General features: G+C 46.9%; 1 protein-coding gene across 1 annotated transcript in view; it reads right to left on the bottom strand.

Moving 5' to 3' along the window:
• LOC138165002 (SCL-interrupting locus protein-like) overlaps positions 1-23,874 on the bottom strand; it is a 49,509-nt gene that overhangs the window by 10,915 nt on the left and 14,720 nt on the right. Inside the window, 9 exon segments of the mRNA XM_069093048.1 lie at positions 5,100-5,331; positions 7,706-7,868; positions 10,595-11,305; positions 11,307-11,582; positions 12,238-12,352; positions 13,408-13,517; positions 17,612-17,762; positions 20,050-20,136; positions 22,418-22,501. Coding sequence (XP_068949149.1) covers positions 5,100-5,331; positions 7,706-7,868; positions 10,595-11,305; positions 11,307-11,582; positions 12,238-12,352; positions 13,408-13,517; positions 17,612-17,762; positions 20,050-20,136; positions 22,418-22,501 — 1,929 coding nt within the window.

Genomic DNA, 23,874 nt, shown 5'->3' with positions numbered 1-23,874 from the left:
GTTGTTTTGTTTTGTTTCTTCTTTCTCATGGTTCATTCCATTGGTTATAATTCTTCTACACAACATGACTAATGTGAAAATAAGTTTAATATGAATGTATATGTAGAGTCTAAATGTATTAGATTGCACACCACCTTGGAGAGGAGGGAGGAAAGAGAAGGGGAGAAAATTTAAAACTCAAAAGCTTGTGGAACTGAATGTTGTAAACCAAAAATAAATAAATTAATGAATAAATTGTATTTATATATAATTGGAAAAAATAAAATACTATTTAAAAAACAAGAAGTTGTTTTGTAGACTGAGAACTGGGCAGCGAGGTGGCACAGGGGACAGAGCCCTGCCTCAGGCCTGGATTCAAGAAGATTCATCAAATCCAGCCTCAGACACTTACTAGCTGTGTGACCCTGGGGCAGTCACTTAACTGACATCCACATCAGATTCCTCAACTGTACAACGGGGATAATAACAGCACCTCCTTCTCAGGGTGGTCATGAGGGTCAAATGAGGCCTTTATAAAGTGTTTAGCATGGTGCCTGGAACATAGCAGGTACTTCAAACATGTTTGTTCCTTTCTCCTTCCCCCTTGGCATACAGAAGGCACTTAATAACAAACGCTTTTCATTTATTCTTCCATTATCCTAGCCTCTTCTGCCTCTAGCCATTCAATCAAGCCACCCCTTGATTCCTGGAAGAACTCCCCGGACATTTCCACCTACTAAAACCTCAGCTCAGCTGTCGCATATATAGTGAGCCTCCGTCCTCACTGTGGCAGGGCTTCTGGTTCCTGCTTGAGCTCCGGCCGCATGTACAGCAAGGCCTTCTCAGAGCCCTCCCCCAAATGAGCCTCCGTCCTCACTGTGGCAGGGACCTTGGTTCCTGCCTGAGCTCTGGCCATTACGGCCCCCCTTAACCATGAGCTCTCAGAAAGGGCTGTGGTTTCTCATCTCTGTACCTCCAGTGTGGAGCCTGGTGCATGCCCTGGCCTAGGAACTGGGGTGCTGAATTGGCCCAAAGGACCAGGGTGACAGTGAACCACTATGTACAGCAGTAGTTCAAAGAGACTCCAGGGGCTGAAAATGAAAAGAAGGCTCATGAAGGGTTATGCTAAAGTAAGGCTTCACAGACTCTAGAAGGGCAAAGAAAAGGGGAAGTGGCCCTACCCAACAGCCCTGGTGTTGTCTAGCACACTCCCCCTCCCGCAACGGTCAGGCCGCTCAGCAGGCTGGCTGGACACCGGTCGGCCTGAAGTCTCATTATCAAAGGGAGGCAGGCTCAGCACAAGTCACACTTTCCCCACAAGGTGGCAGTGCAGCACAGCAGACACTGGCAGATGTGGAGTTAGACAATGTTGGGTTCAAACCCTGGCTCAGTCAATAAACTTCTTTATAAGGCACCTACTATGTGCGGGCTCCTGCCGCCCCGGAGCTCCCAGCCAGTGCACAACACTAACCAAGGAGCTCCAGACAGGACCGAGGAGGACCTGATGGCTGGAGGACGCCAGGAGGTGGGGATGGGGAGAGAACAGCCAGGACACCCTGTATGTGCTGGAGGGTCAACTGTGAGGAGAGAGGGTGGGTCACAACGGGCTGTGAAGGCCAGCCAGGGCACGTTGTCTGCTCCTGTCATATGGCTTTGGACAAGGCACTTCGCTTCTGAGCCTCAGTTTCCCCATCTGTAAAGTGATGGGATTAGACTAAATGATCATGGTCCTTGCCAGGTCTACCCAGGTCTCCTGTCTACTATCCTCTCATTTACATACTTAGTTTTCCCATAATTCTGTCCTGTGATACAAGTTTCCAACCTGGAGCCATAAGTGCAGAGGAACATGAGGAAATGATAAGCTGGGCAGAGAATATAGCAAGAGAAAAGAGACACAACTTTATACAATAATCAGAGGCACAATTCTCACCAGCAAATCAAAATGCAAGATCCAATAACCCAGATATCAAAGGGGAAGCTCATCTTCACGATCGCTGAAGGCAGTCCCAGGGATACTCCCTGAAGACACTGCTGTCTTTCAATACATGCTAACCTGGAGAGGCTGACTGGGAGCCATGGACCGATGACTGTCACTACGGGCTCTGCCATCAACTTACTACCCCCCTCAAAGTTGTTTTCAGGACAGCAAATGAAGTGAGGGGCAGAAAGGAGCAATCTTGTTGTGCCCCAGCAGACAGTGCAGCTCTAGCTGGGAATTACTTTGGCTGAACAGGCAAGACTCCCTGAGATCTTCAAATTGGGTGGAAAAGGAGGTAACAGTGACAATATCTGAACCCTCAAACAGTCCTGGACACAAGCCCGACCTGAGGACCGGCAGACCCCAGGTGCTTTAATCAGGCACAGGGCACCTAACGCCTCCAAACAGCATAGTAAGGAAACTGCCCCTAGGACCCATCACTTCATCACTGAACACAGGCTGTGCAGGAGAGCATAAGGAATGGGGAGTGGGAAGCTAAGGTGCCACAGCAGTCAGGAACCATGGAGTGTCAGAGGGGCATTTCTGGCTTGTCACCCATACAGACAAGCATATCTGTACACTGTCCAATGGCTTCTCAGAGTGTGGTAACAGAATGCCCTCAACACATACAAAAGGCACGTTTTGCTGCATGCCTTGGCAAGCAAAAGCTGGAGTTTCACAAGAAAGGACGAAAGAGTCAGAAAATGAAAATATTTGAAGCCTCAAGAGAACTTAAGATGAAAAAATTCCAAAGGTGATTCCAGCTACGGCAAACATCAGTCCGCTTGTCAAAGCAAGGCTTCTAAAGGAAAACGAGAGAGTCTATGCAGCAGGCACACTTCTCCACGGGGACCAGGCACGTCTGGAGGCGCTGGGATGGAGAAATTTCTGCTACAGAGTCTGCCTTCACCTGGGGAAGGCAGAGATGGCGCAGTGAGCCAATCGCGGGTCACCACCATCAATGTACACATAGCAGGGACCCCCAAAACAGGTGCGGGCAACACTGGGCACACGGCAAGGACCCCATCAGTGCCCTGATATCAAGTGCACTCCTAGAAATCAATACAGGTGATTAATTGCTACTAAGAAGTAATTAAGTATGTTCTATTAATGAGACTACAGAACAGATTTCTAAAGTTACAAAACACACATATATATAATCCAAATTGAAGAGAGTATGAGTTGACTTAGCTCCTTTTGGAAAAAGGTCCACAGCTTATAGGATCAAATTAGGTAAGATAAATAAGGCCAATGTGAACTCTTTCCTGTCCCTCCACACATACATTATGCCAAGTAAGAAGGCCCCAGGATCTGCCTGAAATTGCCCCTGCCTCTCAGCAGAGGTCCATGACATGATTAAGCTGCATTCCCCAGTTACCCAACGTGATATGTTCATCTAATTGCTACAAGCAAGTATTCTCTAAAAAAGTGGTTTACTTATCTGTAGGGAGTCTATTACAGGGTCATGTGAAAAGAACAAAAGCCCCCAACCCCCATCTCTCAGCCCTGCTCCTGGGTCCCTGTGGGCTGTAGGCTGATGGATGAGGGTGGTGGTGGGAAACAGGGCAGAGGCCCAGGCTTCTGGTCCTGGAGGCTACTGCTGGGTCTCAGTTTTACCATTTGTAAAATGAGGTGGCTGGCCTCTAAGCCTCAGAGTAAGGCAGACCAGCAGAGTTCCTGCCCTTCAGCCGGGCACTAGTTTGAGGGAAGACATGTAAATCTTTTCTTCTGGGTAACCCACCCTATTATCCCATACAAAGACTAAGCCTTGACATAAGAGACAAATGCCAGTGTTTTTGACCTGGAGTCAGAGGGAACTAATGGGGCCTCAGTAGGTTTCCCCTCCCCTTCAGAGTACCACCTTTCACCTCACCTCACCCTCTCTGAGTTTTTAAAACCATCTTGGTTTTTTTCACACAAATACAGTTCCTCCACTAACACTCTCCAAGGCTGTGACTTCAGAACATAAGCCCTTGGGGCAGCCAGGTAGCACAGCGAGTAAGCACCGGCCCCAGTGTTGAGAAGACCTGGAGATCGAATCCCGGGCTCAGACACTTAGCACCCACCCAGAAACACCTGGCCATGTAACTTTGAGCAAGTTACTTAACCCCAATTGCTTAGGGGCAGCCAGGTGGCTCAGCAAGTAAGAGCACTGGTTCCAGTGTGGGGATAACCTAGGGATCAAATCCAGGCTCAGATATTTATCACCACACCCAGAAATAACTGGCTGTGTAACCTTGAGCAAGTTACTTAACCCCGAGTGCTTTAAAAAAAAAAAAAAAGAACATAAGCCCTGGCACATTCCCCTCAACAGGAAAGGCTACAGGCTTCTCAGTGGGGCCTGAGCACCGACGGAACACTCAGAAGAATCTGTGGGAAAAGACCCAATAAGAACCTCACTAGGCAAGAAGCTGTGCTGGAAGTCAAGGCCTCTGTAGGGAGATGGGGCAAAGGTCCTCCAGCACAGGAATTCCTCTTTCCATGAAGCCCACCCCCACCAAAGTGAAGGCTTCCTCCCCATGTGTTGGGCTGGCTGTCCCCATGCACAGCAGTGCAGTGGACAGAGCCTTGGGCTCCAAGTCACAAAGTCCTGGATTGAAATCCTGCCCCCAGGATGTTACTAACCACATGGCCACGGACAACCCAGCTAACCTCATGAGTCTGTTTCTTCATCTACAAAATGGGGATAACAGCTATGGAACCTATCTCACAGAGTGGTTGGATCACGTGAGATGATGCTTGTACAGAGCTCTGCCAACTTTAAAATGCCATCTAAATATTACCATCCCTATACATCTCTGTATCCATCCTACCTCCCCAAGGGCCAAAGATGATTTTGTTTCTCATATTTGTTTTAACAATTCACATTTGGGTCAAGTTATGAGTTTCCTCACAACAATGCTATGAGGCTATCTCACAGATGAGGAAACTGAGGCCCTCAATAGCAAAGTACAGTAACTCAGTCATGGTCATGCGGTGAGTGCCTCTATGGGCTCCTTTCTGCTCCCTCCCCAGACCTCTACCTCGAGGGTCCACCTTGGGATGGCACGGACCGCAGAAGTGTTCTCAGACACCAACCAGTGGCTTAGAAACAGAGGGGTCAAGTAGGAAGGCAAAGGAACATGCTTCATCACAGCCTCACCTGGACAAAGCTGAGGAGGGGCTCGCTTCTTGTCCAACAACATGGCTACTCTCGTCAAAACTCGGAATATCGACTGCTTTCAATGACGATGCCATGCCTGTGGGATCCGTCACCTCATTACCGATATCCACCGACAAATGGATGTCTCCACTTGAAAGCTTGGAGTCGTCCTGTTTCAGCGAAGCCAAAGGCTCTCGATTCTCACCTGGCGAGTCCCAAAACAAGCTGGCCCCTGGGATAAAAAGACATGACTGGCCCTGAGAACCTTCCCTTGGAGCATCATCTTCATAATGCAATTACACCGAGTCCACAGAATGTTTGCCAGGACAAAGTGATACCTTCAACAGTCCACCTGTGGTCGTGAAAGCTAAAGCTTACAAACGGCTGATGTGTTTTAACTTTCTGAACTCATCTACTACTTTGTATTTCTTTTTAACAAATTCTGAACAACTTTCAGAAAAATTCATAGTAATAACTACTCACAAACCTGGGAGGTGGGTGCTATTATCATTTCCATTTTACAGTTGAGGAAATTGAGGCAGACAGACTTGCCCAGTGTCACACAGCCAGTTAGCGTCTGAGGCTGGATTTGAACTCAGGTCTTCCTGGGCTAAGTCCAGGGAGCTCTGTCCACCATGGTGCCTCTAAGTTATCCTTCTAAAGGTATTATTATGGAGGGACAATATCCATGTGCCACCCCAGGTCCTAGGATGTTGAATAAGTAAGTGTGAGGCCCATCGCCAACAGCCCATTTGGCTTAGGACTACATGCCCCCTGGCAGGACAGCCCGGGCCCCTGGGCCTCTCACCAGATCCAGGAAGGAAGGATGGGAAGAAGCCCTATGAGGTCCCCTGCTACTGTGCCCCCCCCCCACCAAGCCTCGGCTATAAAATTCTTCTGGTCCACATGCCACCTTCAGTCACCATATCCACCATGCCAGCTGCTCAGACCGAGTTTCAGCCAGGACCAGAAAAACTTGCCACAAACTAAGCCTGAGCCCTGAGGCCCTCAACCTGCCATACCCATTGTCGAGCCAGACCCTCCTGAGCTGACCAGGAACCAAGAACATAGTCTCCATGGCCCCTGGAGCACACGTGTGCATGTGCATAAGGTCAGGAGGCTGGGCCATCATGGAGTCCTGCTGCAGCCCTGGACAGATCAGCCAACATGAAACAGGCCTTGCCCAACCTCCACTCCTGGGTGTCTATGAGAAGACAGCAACAGTTCCCCCTTCCATCCATCATTTCCGCTGCCCATTAACACTAAGACCTGCTCCCCTCCTCTCTGTGATTTCTCTACTACTGCCTGGGAGCACAGAAGAGCTAGGCGATGAAGCCAGACAGGTGGGAACATGGTCATCTAGTGCAGCCACCTCATTTTATAAGGCCTGAAGAATAGGACTTGCCCAAGGTCACATGTGCAGGAAAGGGCAGATCAGGAAATACAGTTCTGAATCTGAAGACATCATTCTCTCCACTGCCCTTTGGCTTCAGACTGGCAGCCCCAGACGGCAGAAGGCTCAGGATGCCAGGCGGGAGTTGGGCCTCTTATTTGGGAGGCAGAAGGCAAGCCCCTGACCAAGTGGTGTGGCCAGCTCCAGAGGACAGTAAAAACCAGCTCAAGGATGACGAAGACGGAGGACAGGGAAGAAGCCCTGCCGAGGAGACCCCCAGCCTCTCCCAAGCCTCCCAGCTTCTAGTGCCCTCTCCCCCCAAAGTCCCCTCAGTTGGTTTGTCCTGTTTCTTGGAAACTCGACCACACTGTCTCCCTGTGGGAAGGTGAGCTCCTGGAGGACGGGAATTGTTTTGGGGGGTTATTTTTTGTCTCTGACTTAAAGGAGGTACTTGAGGGAGTTCAGCTGACCCAGGCCTGTCTAGGGCAAGGGCACAGAGAGGAGTCTCACATGAGAACAGAGAAGGGGAGAGAAGTGAGGGATGTTGCAGAGGAATCACCAAGCCTCCCTGACTGTCTGACTGGTATGAGAGGGAAGAAGGGAGATCCAAACTGAGCCCAAGGTCCTGGGGGGCTGGGGAGCCCCAAAGAAAAATAAGGAAAAATAAGAAGGAAAGCCACCATCCCTAAAGCATGGCCTCAAATCTAGGAAGTGTGAGATGCCCAGGGGTCAACTAAGCCAAGGAGGAGTTGGAGGCTGCACAGAAGTGGCAGAGTCTGAGCCAGGGCAGAGAAAGAGGGAAAGTGGAATGGAGAGGACCAGCGACAAACCCTTGGAGAACATTCCCATGATGGGGCTAAGAAGAGGATGGTTAACAAATGTTTAATGACTGAGTGACTTGCTGGGGATGTTGGAAGAGGAGATTCTCATAGAGATAGAAGTTGGACATGAGATATTTCTTCTAATGCTGAAATTCTATAATTCCGAGTGAGGGGAGAAGAAGGCATCATCACCAGCCCCTGGGGCTTGGAGTGAGGATAACCCAGGCAGATTCAAGCCAGCTTGCAGTGCTCAGAAGGTTTGCAGCCCTGGATACAAATCCTGACCCTGGCTCTTTCTCATCCTGTTTTTACTCCATACCTGGAAATCTCGGCATGATACATTGTACAGACAACTCAGAATGACTCTTCCAAGCCACAAAATGAGGAGTTACCTGTGCTCACAGCGATGCTCACACTCTTCCTCAGGTGCAGGCCAGAAGGGGCCTGGGCTTCCATGGAAACAAATTCTACCTGCTGCTCGGCCTGCACGGTGCCATCAGCACAGGCTTCCTTGGGGCCGGGCTGAGGAGACTTCGCTTCTAACAAACGCTGAATCTACCAGGTGAAAAGCAGACCAATTAGCCAGGAAGGCGAGCTGAGTCTGAGGGCTGAAAAAGCTGAGGCTCTGAGCACTTCTCAGAGGCGGGCCCAACCAGGAAACACATTCATTCTCCACCAGTTGCTTCTACTCCAGTGAGCTGCCTTTCAGCTTAACACAGCGCCATGAATTTATCCTTATTTTGACTATGACCCCAACTCTTTCCCCCCGGAATAAATTTCAATAACTAGAGAATATAATCATGTTGGGCTTCTACAGAGAGGCTGGAATGACAAAGAATTTAATATCTGTCCTTATTTTACCCGAAAGGGCTGAGTGGAAAGAATCTGCCTCAGAGGCAGGAAGACCCAGGTCACAGTCCTATGTCTGCACCATGCTGACTCTCAGGACCTGGCCTAGTCCCCTAGCTTCTCAATACCACAGCCAATCCAAGTTGGCGAGAAGACGCCCATCTACAATGGAGCAAGTCCTAATGGACAGGTCCCTGATCCTAGGATGGTCCAGGAAAAAAAAAAGATTCACCCACAAAGAAACGTCTCCGATTCCTTGATACCATGAGCCTGTATCCAAACACGCTTACATAGGTGACAGGTTTTAGAGCTAGAAGGAGTCTTAGAGTTTGTTTAGACCAATGCTTGTATTCTAGAGGCAGAAATGGATTGAGAAGCAGCTTGATGAGGATCATCCCCACAAGGAGTTGGGATTAGAACCTGGGGCAACCAGCTCCAAGTCCAATATTCTGTCTCCTACACATATGAATTCAGTTTAACAAACATGTAAGTGCCTACTTATGCTAAGTCATTGTACTCGTGCTAGGAAAACAAATAGGGGCCTGCCCTCAAGGAGCTTACGTTCTGCTGGAGGACTAAGACCACATATACAAATAAATACAAAGTCACTTCACGACAGTGAGTGCTAATAACTGGGGGATCACAGAATTCAGAGACTCAGCAGCCCCACAACATGTCTGACAAATGGTTACCTGGCCCCCCTTTCTCACTCCCTCTTCCCTTGCCCCAGCTGCCTGGCTGCCTCAGCACTGGCTCTCATCTTGATATCTGGCCCAGGTTCCTCTGTGCAATGTCAAGGAAAGCCTGAGGAGGCCGTGGTCCCTGAGCTGTGCTTTCAGCCCAGTTAGGGATCCTACGGGGGCAAGTGAGGACAGAGCACACCCCAGACCTGGGGGGCCCCTTGGGCAAAGAGCTAGAGGCAGAAGGAGGAAGGGCTGGCAGCACCAACACATGCCAAGTCAAGAACATTTCTGTACCAATGAGTATGGTTAATAATACCATCATGAATTTGGTTGCAGAATGAAGACTATCTCATATTAAAGCTTTTTAGATTTGGTAAGACTTTTGCTTTGTTTTAATGACTTTAATGGATTGTGTCAATAATGATGACTCAGCCTATTAAATTTTTTTTTTAAGTTATCACCAGATTTCTCTTCCCCAAGGTCCATTATCACTGTGCACCTTTCTAATATGAGCTGGCACAGGTCAATCTTTAAATTAGCTTTCTTTTATCATTTCTTTCCTCTGGACTCCCACCAAAACCTACCCCAGGAGGAAAATACTATGTGTTTGCTGTAGCAAAATCAAGGAAGCGCAGACTCTCCAGTTTGGGGGAGACTCCACAGGCCATCAAAGCTACCACACCCCTCTCCAAGCAGACTGTCAAGGGGCAATCCAGGAGCTTCTCACCAGAAGGACACAAGCGCCCCATGGCAGAGGGGTCCGGGAGCATTCTACTATCATCGTAAGCAAGATTTTCAGGACGTCAAGCCACATCTACCACTTTGTCAATTCCCATTGAAATGACGTATTCGCAAAGTGCTTAGCACAGCCCCTGGTACAGAGGAGGCCCTTAATAAATGCTTATCCCTTCCTTTCCATCCATTACTCTTGGTGGTGTCCTCAGGGACCAGCAGACCTAACCTAATTCCTCTTCCATATGGCAGCCCTTCAACTGTTAGCCAGGAAAAATACCTTGACATATTCCTTTGCCACTGCCCGACTCCCTACCTGGGTGACCCTCAAGACCTGGACCTTCAGAAATCCTGCCTGCCCATCCCAGGAAACTCAATCCACTCACCAACAGGACCTACCATGGTGCAGAACTGCCCAACCTGGGCTCACCTGAGTGAACTCTGCCTTCTCTCTAGGCAGCCCTAGACCAGGCTCCGATCCATCCAGCTATCCCCCACAAGGGCAGGGCTTGCCCAGCTTGGGAAAAAGACTTGAGCCAAAGCTCCCTTGGATGGCCACCATCCCTCAAGGTGCTTGGTCACCTTAAGGAAATGTAAGCTGCTACAGGGCAGGAACTTGGGCATTTATAGCCCCAGCACCCAATATGGAGCCATTTTAAAAAGGCTGAAATACTTAAAGATAAGTATCACATCTCCAGAGGTCTTCTTTCTCCCTAGGAAACAGTCCCAGTTCTTTCAACCCATCCCCATAAAACATGAGCTCAAGAACCTTGACCACCTCAGCTGACCTCCATGGAATACTCTGCATAACACATGGTACCCAGAATAGGGAGGATATGTGTTTAGTCAGAATATTCAAAATTTGAAACAAATCTTAAACATTTTTCCTTCAGGTCCCCAACTCTTCTAAGTGAAGCCAAAGACATTGGTATCCCTTAAAAACAAAAACACAAGGCCCAAAGGACAACATGCATTCATTTTCTAGAGAAGTTGATTATAAAATAACACCAAACCAACCTGAGCCTGAACTAACTTCAATTGTCGGTCTTGCTCTTTAAGGAACCTGTAGGCATCCGGAGATAATCCCATCATTCCATCATCAGCTTGCATCTTGGGTGTGGACATGCATGTTGGGCAAGGCTGTAGATTACTGGAGTAGGAGGCAAGTCTCCCCACAGGTGATAAGTCTAAAGTGCTACAATTTCCCACGCTCCCTTGCTGTCTCTGCATCATATGGCTGCCTGAAGAATTTACTGGATTATGGCACAGAGCTGGACAGGCATTTGGATGAAATGGATAGGCACCATCCTGAAAAGCATTAGCCTGGCTTTCCTGAAAGGGCCCAGGTTTATGTATCCCTGACCAAACGTTTATGCCACCACACTGCAGATGTCCATGATGTTGACAGCAGCTGCAAACATTAGTGGGGCAGTAAGATGGTGCTGGGGGAGCAGGCCCCTGAAGTTCTGTGGGCCTGCCAAGATTCTGTGGTGAAAGAGCAAAGCCGTGGGGGAGCCACTGTGGTGAAGGAGAAACCTGCCTGGAATGCAGCATGGAGCATGGTACAGGAAGGGCCCTTTGCCATGTGTCCGTATCTGAGTAAGCGTTACAGTTTTCAGAAGACTGTTTTGGTTTCTGCACTGATGCCTCAGGAGACAACAGCTTGGGGAGCCCTGAGGGAGATGGTGGAGATGAGCAAAGTGGCCCTGAAGGACTCCTGGTCGGGGGGGCCAGCTCGGCCTTGGGGAGGAGACTGCTTTTCTCTGGGAGATATAGAAGGGGCTCCTGGGAGCCGCCCCAAACGAGGCTCCTCAGCGTCATGAATGGGGCTCTGTTTCTCATCACAATGCTGAGGAAATGAGCTCATCTGTCCTGGATACCGCAGCAGCGAAGGGGTGGTTTTGCAATCAGCCCTTTTCTTATCACTGGGTGGCAGGCTTGAGTCTATGAAACTACCTTCCAAAACCAGAGAGAGCTCAGGAACTGAAGGATGGATGGTAGATACCTGGAAATAAAAATGGGCAAGGGGGGTGAGTGGAGATAGAACTGATCGTTTTTTTAAGGACAGTCAGTCACTAAGCACAAAACCCCAGCTAGTACATCCTTAAGGGACTAGAGGTTGGCATGGTCTAAGTGAAGGGCCCTCCCTCAGGACGGGGTCACTGGACACCAGGCCTGCCTTCATCAAGGCCAAGAAGTGGCCACCAGAGTGATGCTGCTGAGAAGGTAAAACAGAATCCATTTCTCCCTGGGATAATTTAATCTAAACCTCACGCCAGTGTTGAGGCCCACACCCATTGCATTCTCTAGAGAAAACCTATGCCCCTTCCTTCCATCTCTCTCTGCCTCAGCTTCCATCTTTGTAGCTCTTTTAAGGGTTTTCCTCAAGGAACCACATGACATCGATATTGCCAGTATTACCATTCCCATTTTATAGATGAGGAAACTGAGGACCACGGAGGTGAAATGACCTGTCCAAGGTCACAAAAACCAGAAGCCCTGCTTCCACGGGAGCGGTAGCAATGATGAGATAAGGATGTGGAAGGGACACACCGTGCTTAAAGCTTCTGCCCTTACAAAGCCCTGGACTCTTCTTTATTGCTCTCTGGGCCCTAGCTTTCCAGCTAGGAGGGCTCCAGCCCCACATCCTGCCAGAATACCTTCTGACTCACTGGGTGAGGATTAGGAACTGGTCTTGGGGACAAATCTTCATCTTCCACTCCGGAGTCATGGTCACTTACAGAGAGCTGCTGCCCCGGGGACTTCTGGGAAGCCCTGATGTTGGAAGGAGATTAAAAAGAGCGATCAGCCACACATGGGCATGTTCTGGTCTCCAGAGGCAAGACCAGCAAACAAGCAGCAAGAAATCCTCTCCCACGACCATGCACTGTAAATAGTAGGATTAGTACTAAGAGGCCTAAGGACCAGGTGCAGGTTATAGTCAAAGAACCGGGAAAGAGGCCTTACTAGACCTTCCGGAACCTGCTAAAGAAGGCAAGTCAGCAAGCATTTATTAAGCATCTACTGTGTGCCAAGGACTGCTAAGGACACAACAAGGTAAAAGGCAGTCCCGTAATTTCCTAATCAAACTGAAAGAGTATATTTAACACCAAAAAAAAAAAATGTAGTGGAAAGGGCGGCTAGGTGGCGCAGTGAGCAAAGCGCCCGGCCCCAGAATCAGGAGGACCCGAATTCGGTTCCGGCCTCAGACACTGAACACACACACAAAAAAAAACTAGCCGCATAACCTTGGGCAAGTTACTTAACCCCAACTGCCCTCCAAAAAGGCAAAAAAAAAAAAAACATAGTGGAAAGAACCTGGAACTTAAATTGAGACTGAGATGAGCCTGGGTTTGAATTCCAGCTCTAACTCATACTGACTACATGACCCTGGGCAAGTCGTGTAAACTGTGTGCATGTCTGTAAAAGAGAGGTATGAATTAATACACCCAAGTCTGTGGTGAGGAAAGTGCTTTGTAAACTTAGATGCTAAAGACTTAAGCAAGAACTATCCATCCATGCCTATTCTGATCAGCAAGGCACATTCCAAAGCCTTTTTCTCAGTCAATCCATGCATCTTTCACTGAGCATTTGCTAAGTCTCTGTGGGCCAGGGGTTAAGGACCGGACACAAGTGCCTGCCCTCTAGGAGCTTACACTCTGTCAAGAGAAATCTCCATACAGACAAAGGTATAGAGATGAAATATTCATAAAACAGCTACAAGGGGGGTATTTTCCCCAGAAATATTTATAGGAAAGATGAGAAATTTGAGGTTTTAACTTTTCAATATGAAATCTTAATATCATGGTAACTAAAAAAGCATCCTTTACCTCTTCATAGCATGATTCCTGGAGACTTGGTTAAAGAATATTGCTTCTGCACTTGGGTTTTCTGGGCTCAGTTCAAACTGGAGAGAGCTCTTCTGGGAAGGCTCAACATTCTGAAACGGACAAGTCAGAGGTGTTAGGGGAACAGAAGCGCCATCAGGTCCACATCTCCTGGAATTATCGATTTTCTGGCTGGCATCCAAATGACCAATGGAGTGCCCCCTCCCACAAAAAGGTTACAAGGAGACAAGCATTCCTGCTTCACTGTCACCCTTGAGCCCCAGCCTTGATCTGGCTCTGAGAAATCAAAGCAGTCATGTACCTACCTGCCACCCAGAAATAAGAGAAGAGAGACAGAGACAGAGAGCCAGAGAGAGAGAGAGAGAGAGAGAGAGAGAGCAGAGAGAGAGAGATAGAAAGACAGAGACGGAAAGACACAGACACACAGAGAGAAAAAGAGACAGAGAGAGAGCAGGAGACACAGAGACACTGACAGAGGGAGAAAGAGAGGAGACAGAGAGAAGACAGAGCAAAGGAGGAAAAAGAGGAAGGGGAAGGAACTGACCCGATTTGAGTAAACACAACTATTTTTTCTTGATCCATTTGTTCCAAGAAGGAACACCCCCCCAATATATAATACAATGAATTAAAATGACAATTGATCTGCATAATTCTAAAGCTACATGTCAGCAAGCATGGGGTTAAGCAAAATACATGGAAATGACAAATGGCTTCAAAGTAGAAACAAGTCACTTAAAATGTGACTCAAAATCATTCCCCGTAACTTGACCAACAAGGAACTTCCAAATTTCTTTCTACAAGGTCTATGAGGTGACCCCAGGGATCCCCATAGACAAGTGTCTTCATAGAGATCTCCAGATACTGTGTCAGGCACTAGAGATTCCAGATAAAAAGAGACCCCTGTGCTCTTGGGGAGACAACTATGTAAACAAGTCCATAAAGAGTCATTTCTGGGAGGAGGTTCCACCAGCTTTGGGGCACATGAGGCATCTCCATAGAGAGGGCGGTGCCTGAGATGAGCTCTGCCAGAGACAAGAGATGACTTGTAGGAGGTGAGGAGCGAACACCTTCCAGGCATGGGGGAGGCCAGCCTGGGCAAAGGGCAGGAGAGGCGATGGAAGGGGGCCATTTTGGCAAGATCATAGGGTGCATGTACAGTGTTGGGCCAGAAATAACGTACAAAGGCTGGAAGAGTGAGTGGCAGGGAGCCGGGTTGTGAAGGGCTTTAAATGCTTGGTGAAAAGTTTGCATCTGATCCTAGAGGTAACAGGAGGTCACTGAGGTTCACTAAGTAAGGCAGTGACATGGTCTGACCTGTACTTTGGCAAATGTAGGGAAGACTGGAGATAAGAAGACTAACTGGGAGGTACGTACAAAAGGACAGGCAAGAACACAAGGATCTGAACTTGGATGGAAGCTATCAATATGGGGGGGGGGGGTGTGAGTGTGAGTGTGTGTGTGCGCGTATGTGTGTGAGTGTGTGTGTGAATGCATGTGTGTGCGTGCGTGAGTGCGAGTGTGTGTGTGTGTGCGCGTGTGAGTGTGTGTGAATGCGTGTGTGTGCGTGCGTGAGTGCGAGTGTGTGTGTGAATGCGTGTGTGTGCGTGCGTGCGAGTGTGTGTGTGTGTGTGTGTGAGTGTGTGTGTGTGTGTGTGCACATGCGCGTGTGCGAAGGAGGGGACAGCTATGAGAGGCTGGGGCAAATGTACCTTCAATAACATTGGGCACCCAGCTGGACACATCAGGTGAGGGAGAGTGAGTGAGGACTCCAGGTTGGACGGAGGTTCTGAGCCTCAAAGACAGCAGCAGCCTTGACAGAAATAGGCAGTTCTGTTGAGGAGTGGGTTCTGGAGAACAGATGGTGAGTTTTGTTTTGGACCAGCTGAGTTTCAGGTATCTGTGAAACATTCAGCTTGAAAGTTCCATAAGACAGGTGGTGATAGAGGCCTGGACCTCACAAGAGAGAAGAGGAATGGATACAGGCACCTCGAAGTCATGGGCATGGAGTGGATAATGAGACCCATGACAGCAGATGAGGTCACCAAGAGAGACTGGAGAGAGGGAAGGCCCGGGACAGAATCTTGGGGTAAGGGCTGGGAGAAAGGTGGTGAGCCAGCAAAGAAGCCTGGAAAGGGTTGGTCAAACAGAGATCTCTGTCACACAAATCCAGAGAGGACTTATCTCCAAAGAGAGAACAGTCAACAGCACTGCAGGCTGCAGAAAGGTCAAGGAAAAGGCCTTTAAATCCGGAAATTAAAAGACCATTGGTAACTCTGGAGATGGCAGTTTCAGTCAAGTGATGGATGATGTTAGAAGTGAGATTACAAAGGATTAGAATGTGTGTGTGTGAGCATGCAAGCACATATGTATGTGTGTATACTGTGTGCACTGAGTATGTACATGTATTCTGTGTCTATGTGTGCATTTATAAATATGTGTGTGTGTGTGTGTGTGGGCATAGGAATGCATGCACGTGTACTTGCACGCATGTGTGTTTGACATATTCTGTCTTCACTTTGTCTTCTGGTTCTGTGAGATCTGGACAACTTGAACATGTGAATTCTTGACATATGCTGCCCAGGCTTTTTTAAAACTATAGTTTTCCGGAAGCTCCATGATTTGAAAGTCTTCTCTCCTTGATATGCTTTCCAGGTCATGGTCTTGGCTAACATGTCGCTGGAATTGTCTTTGACTTTTGTGCTCTTTTGATGGTGTTGGAATAGAGCTTGCTGTTTCAGAGATCTCGGGGGGGTCTGGTCTCGTTTTCCAGGAGTCCAGAACATGGATAGAGTTTACTACTTTCTGTTCTAATGCTCACCTTAGGAGTTTCTATTTCAGATATTTCTCTTGCTTCACCTCCTCTAGGGATCCATGTTGTGCTTCCTTCAAGTCTCTACATGCAGTTTTTAGGGAGTTATCCTCTCCTGTTTTGAGGATGCCCAGATTTTCAATAATTCTTTATGCTGAACAGCGTTTGCTTGGATTCATTCCTCTTTCCAGCTTTAGTTCTTGACCTAGAGCTTTGTGCTGTGGCCAGGCTCTGCCCCGCTACACTTTTGGGTGGGACATCAATCCTCCTTGGTCTCACCTGGGGTGTCCTGGGCTCCTGGGCAGACTTTCATCTCCTCAGGCTAGGCCCCACTGTATCTTTGAGATTACAAACCCTGGCCTTTTAGGGCCCTCTAAAGCATCTTAGGACAGAATGCTGGGCCCTCCCCATGCCTGCCATGGTAGCTGCTACTGCTCAGCAGTTCTGTTACTAGTTTACATCCACCCTGAGGCTCTCTCAGCAGAGCCCGCACTCTGGCTGCTTCTGGACCACAGAGCTCTGGGCCTGCCCGTGGGCTTGCTGGCCTGCACTGGCACTGGATTTGCTAGTTATCCCCTTTCCTATTTTCCATGGATTGTTTCACATGGACTTTCTGTGCAGTGTCAGGGCCAAGAAGTCACTTGTTACAGCTTCTTGTTGGTCAGGGGGCCAATTTCGGGTTCTTGCTAAAGGAGGGATGTGGAAGCTGGGCAGCTTTCCTCTGGGCTGGCAGCTGCTGCCACCTTGTCCACCACTCCTAGCTCTTCTTCCATGCGCACTTTAACTAGACACTGCTTTGGTCTGTGAGGGTTTAAGTTACACATGTACCTAAGTGAAAAAAATTTCAATTCCTTCAATTTGATAGAAAATATTCCAACACTGTCAAAGGAGCAGAAGGGTGGGGCAACGAAGGCCTGTCCACAAAACAGAGGCTGCCAGACGTTCGTGTGTCACTGGTCCACTTTCAGATGAGCCAAGTCTAGGGTCTATGGAGCTTGGCCTCAACAATGCCCTTTGTTCTGGCCTCAAGCCATGTACCTGAAGGGCTATTAAAGCTATTACAAATGGACTGGCTTAGCAATAATGCAATGAGTCCTGAATAGACAAGAACACTGATTTAATACCAAAGAGATTTCTAAAAGGTCAAAACATCAGGTTTATGTTGCTAAACTACCATAAATACCAAGTGACACGGTGACCCTGGGTAAGTCACTTCACCCCATTTGCCTCAGTTTCCTCACCTATAAGATGAGCTAGAGAAGGAAATGGTGAACCATTCCAGTGTCTCTGCCAAGAAAACACCACATGGGGTCAGGAAGAGTTGGACATGACTAAAATGACTGGCCAACAACAATGCTGAGTAACCAAAGCACTTACTTTGAAAAGATGCAAGGTTTCCTTGTTGGTTAGTAACTGAAAGCGGAGGTCACTTCCCTGGCCACTCTGAAGAACGCACTCATAAAATTCAGGTTCCTTGTGTGTCAGGGAGTAGAGAATAATGATGAAGCTCCCAGATTCGGAAAAAACTCTACAAATAACAGGCCACGTGATGAGAATTAATTTAGTATGTTGAAAACATACTTTAAAAACTTCCACAGAAGTTACCCAATTGAATAAGACTGACTGAATACAGTCATTAATTAAAGCTTAAGGTGGATTTTTGCATACTTATCACACTCTTCATGACTAATTTATTCGACCAACATTATTCAATAGGTCTTTTAAAATATGCTAAATAACAGCAACTTAAAAGTAAAATATAGGGGCAGCTAGGTGGTGCAGTGAATAGAGCACCAGCCCTGGAGTCAGGAGGACCTGAGTTCAAATCTGATCTCAGACAATGAACACAAAACTAGCTGTGCAACCTTGGGCAAATCACTTAAACCCAACTGCCCTACCTTCCCCTCTCTAAAAAGCAATATATATATAAACAATAAAAAAAAATAAATGCGTAAATAGCAGCAACTTAAAACTGCAGTAAAGGCCCAGTTGGAAGCTTGCCTTTTTAGGCCTGTTGGGCATCCATGTATCCACTCATATTCATACCACACCCAAATCTCATATACCCCAAGAAAACTATATATAATTCTAACATTTTTAAACCTAATAATAAATATGGTCTATGATGATGATGGTGATGATGAAAAAATATCATTCATGTAGCTGATCACAAATTATTTTGAATCTCCTTATTTCAGTAATAAAATGATTAAAAGAACATACAAATTACTTTTAAAGCCTCTTGGAGCCTTAGCTCCTTCATCTGTTCTCTCTAAGGCCTTGCCCAGCTCCCAAATCCCATGACTGGACAAACCACAGGTCCTTCAGGCACATTTGGGGCTAAACGGGTCAGGGAGCTTTTGCTTACACTCACCCTAATTTTGTCTCTCTACAACTGTGCCCAGTGGCCCAATGGTCCCAGTCCAATCTCCCTTCCCCAGACAATGAAGACAGCCATTCCATCCTGGCCTAGTCTGTGCCACTCTAGGCTCAACGTCCCCTGTTGCTCCATCAGGTCTTTGCTACAACTAATGGTTTGCTCTTCTCTCATGGCCTTCTCCTAGCCTGGCCCTGCATACCCCACCCAGTTGGGGCCAGACCAGGGCAGAGGATGAAGGGACTGGCTACCCCTTGTTCTGAGAACTCTGGCCCTCTTCAACTGACCTAAGACCACGCTAGTTTTGGCGGTTGCCTTGGTGGATCAAATACTTATATAATCAATCTCTTAGTCCACTAAATTCCCCAAGTTTTTTCGCACAGTTACAAGTAAAGGAAGCATTTTAACTTCAGGACACTTAGCTTATGGCCCCTGTGCTACAAAACAGATTACATATGAGGCAAATTCAAATAGGTGAAATTGAATCAATGTATGGTCCTGGCAACAGACTAATGGCATTTCAAAGACCATCCTGGCTAAGTCCAGACAGACACATCACTGAAGTCTGGCCTCTTGGTGAGGAATCCTTTGGCCATGGCAAATGGTGGCCTACTCTAGATCAGGGTAGGGAGGGAAGGAGAAAGACAGTGTGGAATTTAAAATGTAACAAAAAAGATTTAATTTAGAAAAAGAAATTAATTCAAGGTGTTGGACGTGGCAAACACTAATATCTCACACACAGAAAAACCCAACACCGATACATTAACAGATAAGGAAACAACTTCTTCCTGACGTGGGATTCATTCCCAACTCACTCATCTATATAGTTACACTGTTAACTGGTTAGAGCAAAGATAAAACCTGAGGGAAAATTAAAACAAAAACAAGAAAAAGATTTTGTGTATAACTAAAACAACTCTATCTGGAACAATTTAAATAACCTGTTGGGGCCAAAAATTAGAAAATGAATGGAAAAAAGGACACGGATGTTGAGAATGATAATTTCACATGGAAGTTTAATCAGTGAAAATCAATGGTCCAGAGACTAAGTATCTAAAAACTGACCAGCCAGTAAACACGGCCCCTCTGCCAAGTGTGCATAAAAGGCAAGCTGGATGAAGGTCTGGGACGGGAAGCGGCAGGCTTCTGCAGCAGGCCCACGGCTTCACCATCCCACAGCTGCACGAACCATGAGGTACCTGGCTCCAATACATAAGCCGAAGCTCCTGTTCTAAGTAGACAAATTAACTTCTCTCCTAACTTTCCTTAACATGTTAGATTGAAGAACACAAGGTGTGACTTCTCCAGACTCTAGAGCACCATTCTGTATGAAGGGAGTGACCTGGGTGGATCAGGCCATTTGAGGTCACTTCCAACACAAATTCTGTCTACAAACATTTGGTAATTAAAGACAGATCACAGGAAAAACCTCACTTACCTTTCCTGAACTGCGGCACTGAACACATAGCGCAGGCAATAGGCCCACACCCGGGGGCTACAGATGTGAGTGACGCCAGAGAGCCAGCTGCAAAAGGGGAAAGGCAAGAAAGAATCCCATGAGACACAACAAAAAACATCACGCCCGAAGGATGTACAAAGCACTGTGCGAGGCACCCAGGGACACACAGCAGCTCCAGTCTGTAGTCTGATGGGGGGGCCCCCACCAAGGATATCTCACTCACTCACACACACACACACACACACACACACACACAGGAATGCCATACATAACAATGATGAGAAGCACCCTGCTCTGGCTTCACCACTGGCCTCCTGGGGATGGATTACTCAGTCACGGTCATTCTCAAACCTCCCCACATACAGATGGGATACCCCAAGCCATGCCACCACAGATCCTGAAGTAGGGAGACCCAACAGGTCCAGGTCCTCAGCACCAGGAAATACTGGAAGCCCATTCTGATAATAAAAGAGAGAGGGAGGGACAGAGGGAGGATTGCAGGGGGCCTATGGATGGAGCCCCTAATGACCACTCCTGCCAGTGGGAAAAAGATCAAGGATCAGAGGAGGAAGAAACTGCTGAACTAGAGAGATGGGACTTGACCAGCCCAGATTTGAGTCTGACATTGTGAATGAGTTTTCCTTTAAACCAGATGAATGCAGGCATCAACAACTTGGGAGCTGTCACAGGGGCCACCAGAGGGCGCAGGTGTACAAAGTCCCCACCCCAAACCTCTTCCAAGGCCTGCCTCAGTGACTCTGCTCATTTCTTTGTGGGCCAACCCCCCCCCCCCCCCCCAATATCTGCTGACTCAATCAACCACCCAAATCCTTCAGGGCTAAGACCAAGGCCAAGCTGTCTTATGACAACCCATAGTAACTGCTCCTTTAGCCCGAGATGCTTGCGGCTAGGCTGAAGTTGGTCCTTCATTACAGGTGGCATGGTAACAGTCATTCATGTCTCTATAGTGCATTAAGTCATACAAAGGTCACATCTCAGCACAGCCCCAGGAGGGCTGTGGTGCCAGGGTTATCCCAACTTGGCTGTGGGCAGATGTGTCCAGGGGGGCACTGGTAATGCAGACACTCTGGAAGGCCCTTGGGAACTGCCCTCCAAGTGTCTAAGCTTTGCACCCCCTCTGGGCCTCTCCCCCAATGAGATCATCTCAGCTCTACTTATTATAAATAAGGGCAGCCCATCTACTCAAGGAAGGCTAAACAAGTTATGGTCTATGAAGGAGATGGAATATTATTGTGCTCCAGAAATGATGAAGGGGATGGTTTCAGAGAAACCAGGGAATTCTTATATGAACTGACACAGAGTGAAGTAAGCAGGAGAACAATTTATACACTGACTACAAGGCTGTGAAAGAACACAACTGTGAAAGACCTAAGAGTTCAATGACCCGCTACAACTGCCCAAGTATGACAGTGATAAACTGGGCTGTCCACCTCTGGGCTGGAAGGTGCAGAAGGACAAAAATACCATCAGACATGGTCAACAGAGGAAGCTGTTTTGCTTGATGATATGTATTTGTTATTCAGGAGGACTTTTTTGGGAGGAGGGGAATTACAGAGAGAAGAAAAAAGAATAGTGATATAGCCCCCCAAAAGAAAAAGAAGAAAAGGGGAGAAAGTTCAGAAGGGGACACTGAGAAGCAGGAGAGTGTCAGAACTACCGCGTGAAGACTTTCAAAAACCCAACATGTCCATAATAGAGATTCATAATATCATGTACGATCCACTTTTTCTGTTCTTCCTTGTCTGGAAATGCTTATGTTTGTTTGTCTAGTAATAATTTTAAAAGAACAGTTTAAAAGAAGAGGGGTATTAGAGACTGCATCTTTGAGAGATAAAGTTTGTGGCTGGGCCAGAATCTGAAGCCACATTTCTTGACTCCAAGCCCTACCCTCTCCTTCCAATGACATCATGGTTGTCCCCTCTATTTTTCTTGCCATTTTCTTCTTGAACTAAATGACAAATCAACTTATGAGCAAAAACTGTGTCTTGCTTACTCCTCTGTGTGCCTCACAAGAGCTGACAACACACCCTGCACCACAAGCACTCAATAAATCTTTCCTCAATGAATATGTTCCTATGAGAATTGCCCCAACCCCACCCTACAGTCTAAAACCCAGGATGATGAAAGTGACCTTAGACAAAATTCTTTCTCTGGGTTTCACAGATGACCCAAATGTTAACTAACTATAACCTTTTGGTAAACTCGTGCCATTTGTTTCCTTTTAAATCAGTCCAGAACACTTCTTAAACTACTATTTACTGCAAGTACATCTGCTTTTTATTTGTGTTTTGGCAAAAATGCTTTCCATAAATAATGCAACACTTACATTCCAACTAATGGTAAAGAATAAACCTTGGGGTCTGATTCTAGCAACAGTAACAGCTTGCGTGTTTCATCCATTGTAAGATACCTGAAAAAGAAGAATAGTGATTTCATGTTTAAATAGGAGCTGTGATGCACATACTTTCATCCATAAAAATGCTTTACCAATTAGAGAAACAAACTGTGGACACGAAAGGACAGTACAGAACAGCCACTATCAGTAAGGAGAGTCTGGACACATATTCCAAGATCTCTGATCCCTTAACATGGTGGTTGTTAAATCCTATGTGATCCTGACTATGGCTCCTTCTTTCTGGCTGCCTCCAGTATTTTTTTCTTTGATCTCTCTCTGCTCTGCTTCCAAAATGACTCATCTGCCTTCTTGCCCTAGAGTATCATTCAGTCTCTACTGCAGAGTTCCTCCTGGGGCCTTCATTCCTCTCCAGGCTCCGCTTCTGACTGTCTGGTCTTTGCCACTATGTCCCCGCCTTTTCCTTCCACTGTTCTTGGGAATTTCTATTTTGGGGTTCCTTTCAGGAGTTGATCAGTGGGCTCTCTCTATTTTTACTTTGCCCTAAGCAATTTTCTCCTATGATGTATTGAAATATGACGTCCAGGTTTTGGTTTTGGTCATGACTTTCAGGCAATCTAATGAATCTTAAATTTTTCTTTCTCCTTGATCTGTTTTCCAGTTTGGGTTTTTTTTTTTTAAATATTAGATACCTATATTTTCCTCAGTTTTTTTCTGTCTTTTGACTTGTTTTTTTAGCTCCTTTTTGTCATTAACTTCTGTTTGGGATTTCCTAATTATCAAGGCAGCTAGGTGGGTCAGTGTATAGAAAACTAGGTCTAGATCAGGAATATCTCAGTTCAAATTCTGCCTCAGACACTTACTAGCTGTGTGACCCTGGGCAAGTCACTTAACCTCTCTTTGCCTCAGTTTCCTCAACTATAAAATGAGGATAATAATAACACATGCCTCACAGATTTGTTGTGAGAATACAATGAGAATATTTTTTAAAAGCTTAAAACAATGCCTGGCACATAATAGGCACTTTATGCTTATTCCCTTCCCTTCCCTTCCCTTCCCTTCAAGGAGTTCATTGCTTGGGTATGGTTTTTTACTTTTTGTGCTAAGCTCTTAATTCTTCCCAGTCTTTCCTTCATAACTCTCATTTCTTTTCCAATTCTTTCTTTTATAGAGTGTTAAAAGAATTTTCAATTCTTTTTTTAAACTCTTGCTTCATTACATACAGAAATTTTAGTTGAACTTGTATCCAAGCTCTGTTTTTCTTTGAGGCTTTGTTTATAGATATCTTGAAGTCACTGTGTCCTTCTAAATTTGTATCACAGACAACACAATCATCACAATAGTGGAATATACGTGGAAAAGTAGGGACACTAACACACTATCAGTGGAGCCGTGAACTGATCCAGCCGTGAACTGATCTAGAACTGTGC

The sequence above is a fragment of the Petaurus breviceps genome, unplaced genomic scaffold, assembly GCF_028583685.1.
Source record: "Petaurus breviceps papuanus isolate PSGF00001 unplaced genomic scaffold, PetGlider_PUasm1.0 207, whole genome shotgun sequence".
Lineage (NCBI taxonomy): Eukaryota > Metazoa > Chordata > Mammalia > Diprotodontia > Petauridae > Petaurus > Petaurus breviceps.
Note: the sequence above shows the minus strand (reverse complement) of the source record. Positions and strands in the feature narration are given on the sequence as shown.